At 40.7% G+C, this 13,459-nt stretch overlaps 1 protein-coding gene across 5 annotated transcripts in view; it reads left to right on the plus strand.

Moving 5' to 3' along the window:
* SMAD2 (SMAD family member 2) overlaps positions 1-13,459 on the plus strand; it is a 68,717-nt gene that overhangs the window by 18,151 nt on the left and 37,107 nt on the right. For 4 of the 5 annotated variants that reach the window (XM_042450063.1, XM_042450066.1, XM_042450067.1 and 1 more), the window contains exon 2: positions 11,872-12,151. In XM_042450063.1, the coding sequence (XP_042305997.1) occupies positions 11,916-12,151 (236 nt within the window). In that variant the 5' untranslated portion in view covers positions 11,872-11,915. Of the gene's footprint in view, positions 1-9,535; positions 10,149-11,871; positions 12,152-13,459 lie in introns of those variants that run through there. The other variant, XM_042450065.1, reaches the window with a different exon arrangement.

The following is a 13,459-nucleotide window of genomic DNA, read 5'->3' on the forward strand; positions in this document are numbered from 1 at the left end:
TAATAATAAATCTATAGTGTGTGTGTGTGTTGTGTGCCTTCAAGTCATTTATGACTTATGGCGACCTCAAGACGAACCTATCACTGGGTTTTCTTGGTAGATTTCTTCAGATGGGGTTTGCCATCGCCATTATTTGAGGCTGAGAGAGTATGACTTGCCCAGGGTCAGCCAGAGGGTTTCCATGGCTGAGCAGGGATTCAAACCCTGGTTTCCACAGTTGCAGTCCAATACTCAAACCACTACGCCACAGTGGCGTAGCTTCTGTAGTAAAGCTCATGTTACTTGCATAGTGAACAGTGTAACGATTCCAGGCAACATTGGATGGACTTGGCCTTTTCTTTTCCCTAGGCTCTTCTCATGTCTTTTATGGCCATATGCTGAATGTCCTCTGTGCCAGTTATTTGGGGCTTAGGGGAAAATCAGATGCTTTGGTAAACTGCAGTTACCACTCAATCATATTTTGCCTACTGCTTTATAGCAACTGTTAAATACTGAATTTAGGTGCAAACTAAACTGTTTATAGAAGTGTTTATAAAAATAACTGTTTATAAGTAACAGCATAGCTTTTAGCTCTTTTCTTCCCCCATATGTATTGTCACACCAATAGAGTAGGCATGCAGTGTTACAGAAGGTAACAGTGTTACAGAAGGTAACATTAGTGCTATGCACAGTTGTGTAAAGAAGGATGAGGGCACATGGGAACACCTTCTCTCCTGTAAATAGTTTTGTTGTTGTTTTTGAAAATAAGACAGATGTAATGCTGGTTTGCAGAAATTAAAAATAAACTAATCCATATAAAAATTTTAACAGAAACAACTAAAAAGTAACATAGGCCCAGTACAGACCGCCACGAAACGGCAGCCTGCAGGTGCCTGTTTTTACTCCGTAGGGATGCCGCAGCCCCCAAACCACGCACCATCACTCCAGAGTAAAAAGAACCCGGAAAAACCGGGTTCTTTTTGCGCTGCCATAATTACTGCCATTGACGCACTCATGATGTAACTCGTGTGACGTGCAGACTCTGTGCATCCATTACATCATAATGATGGTGCCTGTGTACACGGGACACCGCCATTATTGCACTGCCAGCACGTATTGGAGTTAGGGACCGTGCAGTTGCCGCACAGTCCCAAACCCTAAAATTGGCGCCAGCATGGTGCTTTTGCTCTTGCTACCAGTGCGGTATCTGGATTTATCATGAGTGGAAATGTGTTACTGGGAGTCAGGCCTCTTATTACAATCTGTGTGTTAGCTTTTCCCCTCTGCTGTGAAATATTCAAGTCACCGAATATGTTCGCCAGCAGTAACCTGCTTCTCTTATTTTGCTTCTGTTTTTTGATGTCTTGCGATCCTCATATGCTTCTAGTTATTCTTTGTTTTCGTCCTTAAAAGATAATGAGTTAATAGCCATCCCATAATTCTTGGATTAGAGAGACTAAGGCCCTGTACAGACGAGCCCTTTGCAGCGTCCTGGCAACATGCTAGGGTTGCCTTGGGGCGGTGCGTGCCCACGCCCTACAACCCTAGCACATCGCCATGACGCCATAGCTGTGCGGCACCGTCCAGACATCGCGCACAGCTACGATGTCACTGCTGTGTGGCATCTAGATGGAGTCACGTGGCAGTGACATGCCCATGCTGCCGCTAGCTGTTCACGGCAGCACAAAAAGGAGCCGCTTTTCAGTGCAATTTGGTTGCAGTGGCACAGCTATACAAAACAGAGGCGGTTCCCGGCTGCCTCTTTCTGGCAGTCTGTACCCCGCCTAAGAAAAAGGAAAAAGAGACAGACAGCAGATGTACTGTTCCAAAAGAAGTTATAAAATACCTTTCAGTGTGGAAAGGATAAAATAGAAGTCAGTGACTATTCTGTTGCTAGTTAAACTATAACTAAGGTATAAATATTACTAGTTTGTGTTTCTTTCACAGTGTTACGGATGGTATACTTTTAAAGAAAGATTATCTTGACATGGCAGTAATATGTCAATCAGTTCTTCTCAAAATCTACTCCCATTTCTATGTTCCTTCTCCCACTTCTGGAAAAAAGGAGATCTGGACCATGAATGCATTGTTTGGATCATGAATATATGGTGTTTTGAATTTGTGGTAAACACATTTAAACAGTGCCAGTAGATGAAGAAAAGTAAGCTGTGTTCTATATCTGTGGCTGTTGTCCAAACAAGTCAGGGGTTTTCAGATGTACAGTGCATTGCCTTATTGGAGCATGCATGTAAATTCTGTAATTGGAAGCATCCCTTTAGGGGCTTGACTTGCTAAGTGAGCTGTAAATTCTGCTTTCCAAATTGTATTTAATTAGGTCTGTTGTAAAGCCACAAGACAATACCTAAGCTTGCTTTGTTAGAATATTTGTAATTGTTGATCTCTTAAACTGAATTGCTGCAGGTCATGCGATAGGATTAGTTGTTCCATGAAGCAGAAAGTAGTTTTGGTATTTGTGATCTCTGACAGGGAAAAAGAAATTGAGGTGTGTAAAACTTCAAATGCATTTTTTAACTGCATACTTTGATGCATATTGTTGGCTCCCTTTCTGTTGGTTTCTGGATACATGGTAAGAATTCTTGTGTTTTCAGCAGAGGACTGAGAAGTTAAAAGTGCACAAATAGGTTTTCATTCTTGTGTGTCAGTGAACTATGCCAATGACAGCTTGAATGATTTGAGAACAACTAATGAAGCTAGTTCACTGTCATGCTACTTTCTATTTATACCCTTCTGTTCCTGCAGTCTGTGTGCAAACTCCTAGCTGTGGTTAAAAGAACTAAATTGGTTTAAGGTCCATATTTCCTTTATTTTATAGGCTATCTTTTCCCTGAGGAATTGCAGTGAGTAATACATTTCACAGTGTGAAGATTGTTTTGTCCCACAGGGCCTGCGTTGTCAAACTGGGAAAAATGGAGGAAGAGAAACTTGGGTGAAATGGAAGAAAGATAAACATGAACCTAGTTCATCTACTTCCTGAAGGGGTTAAAGAAAACACCATTCATATCATACTTAATCTAATAATATCTGTGCAATTTGGAGTAAGTTCCAACGTGCTTTACAAGAATCATAGAATTATAGAGTTGGAAGACACCACAAAGGCCATTCAGTCCAACCCTCTGCCATACTGTCACAATCAAAGCACTCCCAAAAGATGGCCATTCAGTCTGTTTAAAAACCTCCAAGGAAAGAGAAACACTCCAAGGCAACATTTTCCATTGTTATCACCAGGGAGTTCTTCTGATTGTTTAAGTGGGATCTCTTTTCATGTAGCTTGCATTCATTGCTCTGGGTCCTGTTCTCTGGAGTAGGAGAAAACAAGCTTGCTGAATCCTCAATATGACATCCCTTAAAATCGTTAAACTGGGCTATCATGTCACCTTTTCACCTTCTCTTCTCCAGGCTAAACATTCCCAACCCCCCAAGCCACTTCGCAGAGGACATTATTTCCAGATCTGTGTGTGTGACTTATGGCAACCCCATGAATTTCCTTAGGTTTCCTTAGGCAAGGAGTACTCAAAGGTTTTTGCCAGTTCCTTCCTCTAAATATAACCTACAGCATTTTTGTTTGTTCGGCAATTTCCCATTCAAGTACTAACGGGTTGACCATGCTTAGCTTCCAATATCAGATATCAAATCTGCAGTATAACTAATATCCTTTCTCCTGGTGCTTTTACAAGGGATTCCCCTCCCCTTAAGGCAGGAGTGGGAAAAAGATGTCTCCCCCAATCCTGCATGATAACCCTAAGTTTTTTTCAGACCAAAACACACACACACAGGCCAATAAAAGTCAATTTCTCTCTCTGGAAGTGGCAAATTTATTTTTAACCTTCCTCCTCAGCAAACTCAGAAGTAATAACTGGAAATGGTGTCCAGTTGAGATTTTTAGTCATAACAGGCAATGTGGCCAAAATCTGCCATAGGCAATTTTAAAAAGTATTTACAGTCGGCCCTTCTTATACACGGATTTTTATACACGGGTTCAAGCTTACACTGTTTGAAAATGTTCCAAAACAGTATAAATTTACCTTGATTTCCCATTTTTATAAGGGGCACCATTTTGCTATGTCATTATATTCAATGGGACTTGAGCATACACGAATTTTGTTATACACGGGGGATCTTGGAACCAAACCTCAGCGTATAACAAGGATCCACTGTATTTATTTAAATTCCATCCCACCTTTCTTCTAATGTGGGACCAAGATGTTAAAGGATAAGTTAAAGTGTAGATAAAAAAATTATCTAAATTTTATTTTAATGTAATAATTTAATAATAATAATAATAATAATAATAATAATAGGATTTATTTATATACCACCCAATCACTGGGAATCCGAGTGGTTTACAACAGAGGGGATAATAGACGGTTCCCTGCCCTCAGGCTTACAATCTAAAAAGACACGATACAAAAGGAGAAGGGAATGGTGAGGGGGGGGGGGCAGGAGATCAGGTCCAGCATTCTTCTCTCCCTCTGAGGCGTGGACCAAGGCAGATGGGCCAGAGGAAGGGCTCTTCTTCTTCAGCCCTGGTGGAGCTGGGCCAGCCTATTCTCTCCTTCACAGACTGAAAGATGACAGTTACAGAGGGAGGGTGCTCTATCTTCAGGCAAGCCCCTGCTGGGCCAGCCTATTCTCTCCCTCACCGGCCAAAAGATGACAGTTATGGAGGGAGGGCGCTCTTTCTTCAGGCTAGCCCCTGGTGACGCTGGGCCAGCCTATTCTCTCCCTCACCGGCCGAAAGATGACAGTTACATTATTAATCAAAAATTGTGATGGGCAAAAATTGGCCTTGCTGCAGTTACTAGCCCGTGTCCCCTTTGGATGAGGATTTCCCATCAGACTCCTCCGCTTGTTCCTCACAAGCTGGAGAAAATCCCAGGTTCCAAAAACTTGAGCAACTTTATTTATTCATTTATATTATTTATATCATACCTTTCCCAAAGGTGGTTTACAATATAACTTAAAACCCAAACCAGCAACTGGAAAGGTGAAGGATAATGACCTTTTTCAAATTAAGCACCTCAAAAGCTATGTAGTATACAAGAATTCATTTGAATTATCTTACTCCCTTAGAAGGCTTCAGCTTTGAACTTTCACATGTGTTCGGTGGAATGCTTACATCTTGGATACAATGCCATAAAAACCTGGAAGAAACACTTGCTAACCCCAGCTGTTAATTTTCTGCAGCTGTACATCGAATATTGGTCCATCCAAGACACACTGTTGGCTCCTCACAGTTGGAGGGGAGGGTCTTTGTGTTCTCCTGGCTTGAATGTTAGAGGAGGTTGGTTTCTTAGCCTAGCTTTCGTCATATCTTCTTGCCTATGGTGTCTGGGGCTCACGGTAACCAATGAAATGATTGCCTACCTCAAATCTAAAGATCATACTCAGCAGGGAGGAAATGCATGTTTTTCCAGGTTTTTTTTATCTCTCTCCTCCCCTGCCTTTAAAAGTTAGACCTTGCTGTAATGCTTGGAGTAGGCATAAGCTTTTTTTAAAGGCAGACTTTCAGGTACCTTCATGTGTGAAGATTTGGTTTTCTATGGAGCTATAGTGAATAGTGGTTTAATGTCAGACTTAGCAGAGAAGAACCTGGATTCAATTACTCCTGGAAGATCAAGTTCACTGGGTGACCTAGGATAGTTTCAGCCTAACATCTCAACCACATTTAGTTGCTGTAAGGTTAAACAAAATACTGTATATGCTCAACTATAGGTCGACCTCACATATAAGTCAAGGGCAGGTTTGGGGGCCAAAGTTGAGGGTAAAACAGGGGCATCTAACTAAGGATCTGAAAAATGAAGCAAAGGAAAACAATGCCAAAGAACTTACAGAATTCTAGCAACCATAACTGTTTGTGGTCATACACTGGATGAATGAGAGAGCAGAAGGGGGTAAGTGCTTCCAGGACAAAATACACTTGCCTGTCACCAGGGGATGGTTCCTTTTAAAAACAAGAGTTAAAGTACAGTGGGCCCTCTCCTTACACGGGGATCCATTCCAGATTCCCCTGTGTAAGGGAAAATCTGCCTATGCTTGAGCCCCATAGGAAATAATGGGACGTGTGCATGTGGCACCAAAGCGTGCGCACCATTGTTCTTCCCGTGCGGCTTCCGTGTAAGCTGGAAGCCATGTAAAATGCATCCGTGCTTGGCGCGGGCACACTGTATAATGCTTAGTGCATGCATTGACCCGTGGATAAGTCGACTCAAGGTTTTTGGGTCATTTTTTGACCAAAGTTTCTAGACTTATACATGAAAATATACAGAAACCCCTGTACATACCACCCTTTGCATCAGGGAGGTAAAATGAAATTTATGTGGGGAAAAACTGATGGTTTTGTTTCCTGAGCCCTGTTAAACTGAACCTGGTAGGTGCAGGAGTGAAAAATGCTTTCATCCTCATAATGCAGATTTTTGGGGAATGCTGATTCTTTCCTTCCTCTGGGAGGAACTGTCTTACTGTTTTGCTGAAAAACATTAGGTGTAGTGTAGGCTGAAAGACTGCGTCAGTTTTGGCTCATCCACATGTGGAGGTCATTGCTTGATTAGGATATGAAGAGCTTGTGCCAACTTAGCATGTGACGACGTTTCTGAGGATGGAATTACTTAGTTCAGGCAGAGTTTCCCTCTTCCTTGTTTAAACCTTAGGAAATAATTGTGGAAAATGAAACATATTCTGTTTTCATGTTCTTAGTAATATCCAGTTTGTTCTCTATCCTTAAACAGTAGAGATATGAGTAACTGTCAGACAACACAATCCCTAAAGAAGGTTTAACTGAAAGGACAACACATTCCTAATGTTATGGTAGTGTTCAGGGTCAGGCCTATTTAGTACTTGGAAGGGAGAGTATCTTGGAAGACCAGATTGTGTAGGCTAAGTATTTAAAAAACCTGTCATATTTAGGATGGAGCAAATTTATTTGCTGCAACTCCAGAAAATAAGACCTGGAGCAAAAGATTCACGCTTCAGGAAAAGAGATTCCACCTCAACATTAGGAGGCACTTCCTGACAATAAGAGCTATTCCACAATGGAACACATTCCCTCAGTGTCTCCTTTGAAGGTCTTTAAACAGAGGCTTAATGGCCATCTATCGGCGGTGCTTTGATTGTACAGTGGTCCCTCCACATTTGCTAGGCTTAGGGGCACAGGACCCCTGTGAAAGTGGACAAACCACAAATAACAAAAGCACTATGTTTCTAGCTGAGAGAATACCTCTCTAGGAATCTCTAGGTCCTGCAGTGCAACTCTATAGCATCTGCCAGACATTGACCATAGAATTGCGCTGGAGGAGCTAGAAATGCCTAGTGGAGTGTTCTCTCTAGGAATCTCTAGGTCCTTGAACTTTAACTTTTGGTTAAAGTTGATGTGATGTCCTGCCAGGACTGATTGAATCTCCCCCTGCATTTTTTCTCACATTGGTTCAGGCCATAGTATGTTTAGTGTAGAAAAGTTCTTTGTATTAGTTGTGGGAGGAGCTGTAGGATTTCCCAGCATTATTTCCAGGTTTGGTTTGCCCTTTCCCAGCATGCTCTGTTGTAGCTGGAAGCTTTTAGTTTGGAGCAGTCTTTGCTGTGAGCAGGCAGAGAGCTGTCTTTTTGGTGGCAAACAGGCCCAGACAGCCGGAAAGGGCATTTCTTACACGATAGCCATTTTAGTTACCAACAGCAAGTGAATAAAGGAATTCAGGAGCTGAAAGACCCTGCACCAGTTCCATTGAGAGAGGAGAGCAAACCAACATCAGACCCAGAAAGATGACATCCGGAAGATTGCTGAAGCTGTAAAGTATCTTTTGTTTAGAGCTGGGGAGGAGAAAACTCTTTATTTTTGTCCTTTAAATTAAATTTCCCTCCTTTTGAACTTTACATTCAGCTTCAGAGCCTTTTTTGGGTAGAAGAGTTTGATCTCACCAGGGTATCGGCGTTGCACACCCAAACCTGCCACCACCTTTAGTTGGGTGTGTCTTCACAGTTGACCATAAAGTTGCGTTGGAAGACTTAGAGATTCCTAGAGAGAACATAATAAAATCCATGAATAATCAAATCTGCCAAAGTCAAGTCTGCAAATGTGGAGGGATGACTGTATCTTCCTGCATGGCAAAATCAGGTTGGACTAGTTGTCCCTTGTGATCTCTTCCAACTATGTGATTCTATATTAAAAGGAAAGCAATGACAAACGACCTGTGAGTGTTCAGTGCCTAGGAAAATGTTATGAAGTTCATTGGGTGACCTTTGGTGGACAACTTACTTGAAGTCACGTAATTTACTTTTTCATGGGCTGCCCCCCCTTATTTAGCAGACCTTCTTTCTCCTCACCTTCCCACTCGGGCCCTCCGTTCTGGTAGTCAAAGTCGGCTGTCCCAGCCCAGGATTTCCTCTGCCTCATCTAGGATTCGCCCCTTTTCACTTGCTGCCCCTCACTCCTGGAGCCTTCCCCCGCGAGCAAGGGCCATCACTTCTTTAACCAGCTTCAAAACAGAGTTGAAGACTGTTCAGAGAAGCGTTCCCAGACATTCTGTGATTGTCACTTGCTATCTGATGTTCTTTTTTTTTGCCAGTTTTATTGATCCATTTCCTGTATTGCTATGTATTTTATTTGTATTATCCTAGTATTTCTTAGATTGTACGCCATAGGCAGGTTTACTCTTTTATATTTGTTGTTTTTATGTACAGCACTGCAAATCTACAGCGCTATATAAATAATAATAATAATCATGAATCCTATGTAATAATAATAATATAATATAGTTATTTATATTTTCCCGCCTCTCCCAAATGGATTAAGGTGGGATTACAACTCATTAAAATACACATAGAAACACATTGATAACATAGGATAACAATTAATTTAAACTACCTCATCCTCAGGTGGAAATATGATAGAATTATGCAATGGTCAGAAAGATGGGAAACATCTCTTACACAAGGTCAGGTGGGTAAGCTCGCCGAAAGAGGTCTGTCTTAAGTGCCCTCTTAAATGCCTCCAAGGAGGCAGTAAGACGGATCTCCTCCAGAAGACCATTCCACAATTTTGGAACAACTATGGTAAAGGCTGCTGTACAGTCCACCCTCCCATACATGGATCCGTTCCAGATTCCCCCCCCCCCCCCGTGTATGGGGAAGAAAGCGTATACTCAAGCCCCATAGAAAATAATGAGGTGCAAGTGGGGGCACAGCACATGTGCGCACCCCATTATTTCTGTCGGGGCTTGCCTTCCACCTAAGCTCAAAGCTGTGGAAGGCAAGCCCGCATATAAGGAGGGCCGACTGTATATGTGATCTTCATTGTTATCACATTATTGTCAATGAATAGGTTTTTTTGAAGATGAGATTTGTTTTACACTAGGTCCTTTCGTATCTGCTGATTTGGTTCCAGGACCACCTGTGAAACAAAATCCATGGATGTTCAAGCCCCATTAAATACAATGCCATAGTAAAATAGTGGTCCCTTCATAAAATTGCAAAATTGAGGTTTGCTTTTTGAATTTTTTTTTAAAAAAAATTCAAGCCATGGATGCTTGAATCCATGGATAATAAATCTGTGGATGTGGAGGGCTGACTTTATATCTTAGGCAAATTTAAGATTCAGTTTTTCTTTTTTTTTACATTTATGGTTACCTTAAATTTTCCTAGATGCATTAAGACTCTAACACCATGGTAGTCACTATGGCAATCTATAGTGCTAGATTCTTGAAGTGTGTACTTTGGGCTTTTAACTGCAGGTCGTTTCAGAACATCACTCCCAGTGGAAAAGTGCCACCTATTTTTTTTCTAGACAATGCAGGGTTGCTAGATTGAAAACTAAAGAGTTCTCCTGTACCTTTAATGGTTGCGTAGAAGAGGGAGTTTCAAGAGGTGTTTGTCATGAAATTAGGTAACAAGCAAATTCTGAAATTCTTTCTTCTGCGCAACCATTAAAAGTGTAGGAGCCATCTCCAGTTTTCACACTGGCAGTCCTAAAACAAATGTTATTTCTAAGCTTGGTACTGTGGTTTTGTTGCCTGGACCTCTTAAAAATCCTGTTCATTTGAATAGTTGAGTAAAATTTGTCACAGCTTGCTCTGGAAAACTGAATTAGGATTGCTCCACAGGCTGCTTTCTTCTCTCCTGCCAGCCTTTCTTGTGATATTTGTGTAGAGAAGTGGAAGCTGGTGAGTGTCTTGTATTAATCCTTCTCTTTTCTATTGCTAGAGCTGTTGCAGAAGCAGTAGGATGCAAACTTGGCTTCGTATTGTTTTATAGGTGCTATCATTAGTCAATCTGTTAGCCAGACATTAATTTCATTTGGCAAATTACATTCTTGGCCCTTGAGCTCAGTTATTGGCTGCTGTGCTAAACCCAGATTGCCAAGAGGAAATTCAATAGCATTTTGCAGGAAGTGCTATCAGTAGTTCGGCCCCTTACTTTATCTTGTTGTTTTGTGCCTTGAAGTCATTTCTAAATTATTGTGACTCTAGGGTTTTCTTAGAAAAAAATGTTTAGCAGGGATTTGCCATTGCCTTCCTCTGAGGCTGAGAGTATGCAGCTTGCTGAGGGACACTCAGTGGGTTTGCATGGCTGAGCCGAGATCTCATTTTTCATCTACCAGAATCCTAGTCCCACACTCAGATTACTACATCACACTGACTTTCTTGTTTTATCTGATAATACCAAATTGAATCCTTCTAGGATCAGCAATGGCTGCTGATATTGAGATCCTTTATGTTTCAGTATACAAGAAGGTTGCATTCTTTAGAATTCTATGTCCTTCACTGTACCTTTGTCCCCTTTTATGGAGAAAAAACAGTAGAAAGTTGTTATTTTATTCGTTTAAAAAAATCTTTTCTCATTGAAAAGTAAACACTTATTTTTTAGTCAGAGCTTTGTATATATATTTGGTGATTGTGGTTTGTGTAAGCAAAGCTTCAGGTTATATCAGATTTTTGATAGGCAATTTTTTGTCCATTATACTTCTCACCTTGAATTTCATGATTAGTGTGTGAATTTCCAGTTGCTAGTGCCAAGTAGAGTAGATCCATTGAATGAATTGCTGAATGTTAAATGAATGCTATGTACATCCCATTGAATCAGTGGATCTACTCTGCTTGGGCCTAGTAATTAGATTTAGGGCTTGTGAATTCTTTTTTTGATCCATGCCACATTATGGTAACCGATTTCATCCAAAATCATTACAAATTGATTTTTTTGATGTCATGCTATAAGTTCCCCTGCAGATTTGATTGGACATTGTCCAGTCACTTCTGTCTGGTGTGGAAGTCTGTTTTCAGTAGATGGTTGCCAAAATGCATGCGTTGCCTACAGTGTGCTGTCATTATGCCTAAAGTGTGGTGTCATTGAGCATTGCATTAAGCAATGCAAACACAAATTTCACAATTGTTTGAACAGTCAGTTACATACTACTGTACTTCACTGATACACAGTCATCATATACCTCTGTGAGTGTGATGTTACACCCCGTGATGTAGGATCTTGGCCGTTACATAATTTCATTTCCACTCTAGTTACTGTGGGCATTGTTGTTGAATGAACAGGGAACAGAGGAATCCAGGGATGGGGTAGGAGATACTGTAATAGTTTCTGCTAATTAAAAAGTTATGGGGTATTAACCCTGTGAATCCTGGGTCCACTACAGTCTGGACCTCTGTAAAACAATTTGGTCACAGTTTCTGTAAGGAACCTTTTTTAAAGATTGCCAGAACAGAATATGTTATAATTGGAAAAAGAAGTTTTAAGTTAGTTTTTACAGCCTTTTATGCTATCATCAACATTTCAAGACTTTAGTGTTTGTTTTTTATGAAATGTTTGATTTTCTTTATACTAAATGAAAGGTAAAGGTGTTCTCTTAACATTTCTCATGGGTTTTCTTTTCCATAGATTGTAAAGGCAATTCATTGCATAAGTTGTACTACGCCTGGGTCATGTCATCTATATTGCCATTTACCCCACCTGTTGTGAAGAGACTGTTAGGGTGGAAGAAGTCTGCTGGTGGTTCAGGAGGGGCTGGCGGAGGTGAACAGAACGGTCAGGAAGAAAAATGGTGTGAGAAAGCAGTGAAAAGCTTGGTCAAGAAGTTGAAGAAGACAGGACAACTGGATGAGCTTGAAAAAGCAATCACCACTCAGAACTGCAATACAAAATGTGTTACAATACCAAGGTAAGAACTCTTTAAAGCAGAACCTGATCCCAAACCAATTGCTAATCTAAGCATGTTTTGTGTCTGTTGTTTAAATTACTCTAGCAAGGCTCATAAGGATCTTGAATATCAGTTTGCATAGGGTTACTTTCCCTGTGGAGATATCAGTCTTTGTTTTAATGTATTTTACTATAAATGTTTCTGGTATTGCGCAGTGATCTGAACAGCAAGATTACTAATTACATTTCAGTTAAAGTATATTTTGAAATACCTTTTTCAGCAGGCTTCAGTCATCTAATCACATGAAAATGTCATCTTACAGTTTTGAATAATTACCTCAAGTCAGTGGTATAAACCCATATTTACTCTGCAAACCGGTCTTAATTTATCAGAATTGGTTCCAGAACGTCTGTTTGCCATTTCTTTGCATTACAAGGAAAATCTAGATTTCTTCTAATCCTTCAAACAATGACCATAGAAGGAGGCAGATACATGTGGTGAAATGGGAAGTATTCCCAGATCAGAGTACAGGTTCTTTTTTTTAAAAAAAATTGAGTTTTTCTTACAGAATAGTGTTCTTCTGGCATCCAGGCCAGGGGGAAAGTCACATAATCAGGGACTGAAGACACTAATACAGCTAAGAAGACGCTAGCTTTGATTAGATAGCAATCCAAGTGGGTTATAAAAAGTAAATGATGATTTTAGAAGTTGTCACTCCTAACAGAACTGAAAAGAATAGTCAATGCAGATATCAAGAAGGTGAGCAAAGAAGAAAGTTGGAAGAGCAACAGAAGGAAAAGGCATGTGGGTAATGAAGGGAATGCCTGTTCGCTTCCGAGCACAATACAAGGTGTTTGTTATTACCTATAAAGCCCTACATGGCTTGGGCCCGAGTTACTTGAGGGACCGCATCTCCCCATATAATCTGCCCCGCACACTCAGAACAACCGGGAAGAACTTGTTGGAAATTCCACCTTCTAAATATGTTATTACTTCCCAGATGGCCTTCTCAGTAGCGGCCCCACAAATCTGGAATAGTCTTCCCGACGAGTTCCGTCTTATCCCCCCCCCCCCCCGGGAAACATTTTAAAAGAGGCTTAAAATCTTCCTCTTCTATCAAGCCTTCCCCCCTGGAAAATAAAGTTGTGTACTCTGATCCCATTGACTCTCTACCTCACCCTATTGATTGATGGATTGAATGATTGTTTTTAGATTGTATATTGTATTTACTGCTCTTGGTTTTATCTATTTTATGATGTTTTTGTAATTGGTTTTAAACTCTATGTAAACCGCTTTGATCTTTTTGGAAAAGCGGTATATAAATAAAAT

The sequence above is a fragment of the Sceloporus undulatus genome, chromosome 2, assembly GCF_019175285.1.
Source record: "Sceloporus undulatus isolate JIND9_A2432 ecotype Alabama chromosome 2, SceUnd_v1.1, whole genome shotgun sequence".
NCBI classification, from domain to species: Eukaryota; Metazoa; Chordata; class Lepidosauria; order Squamata; family Phrynosomatidae; genus Sceloporus; species Sceloporus undulatus.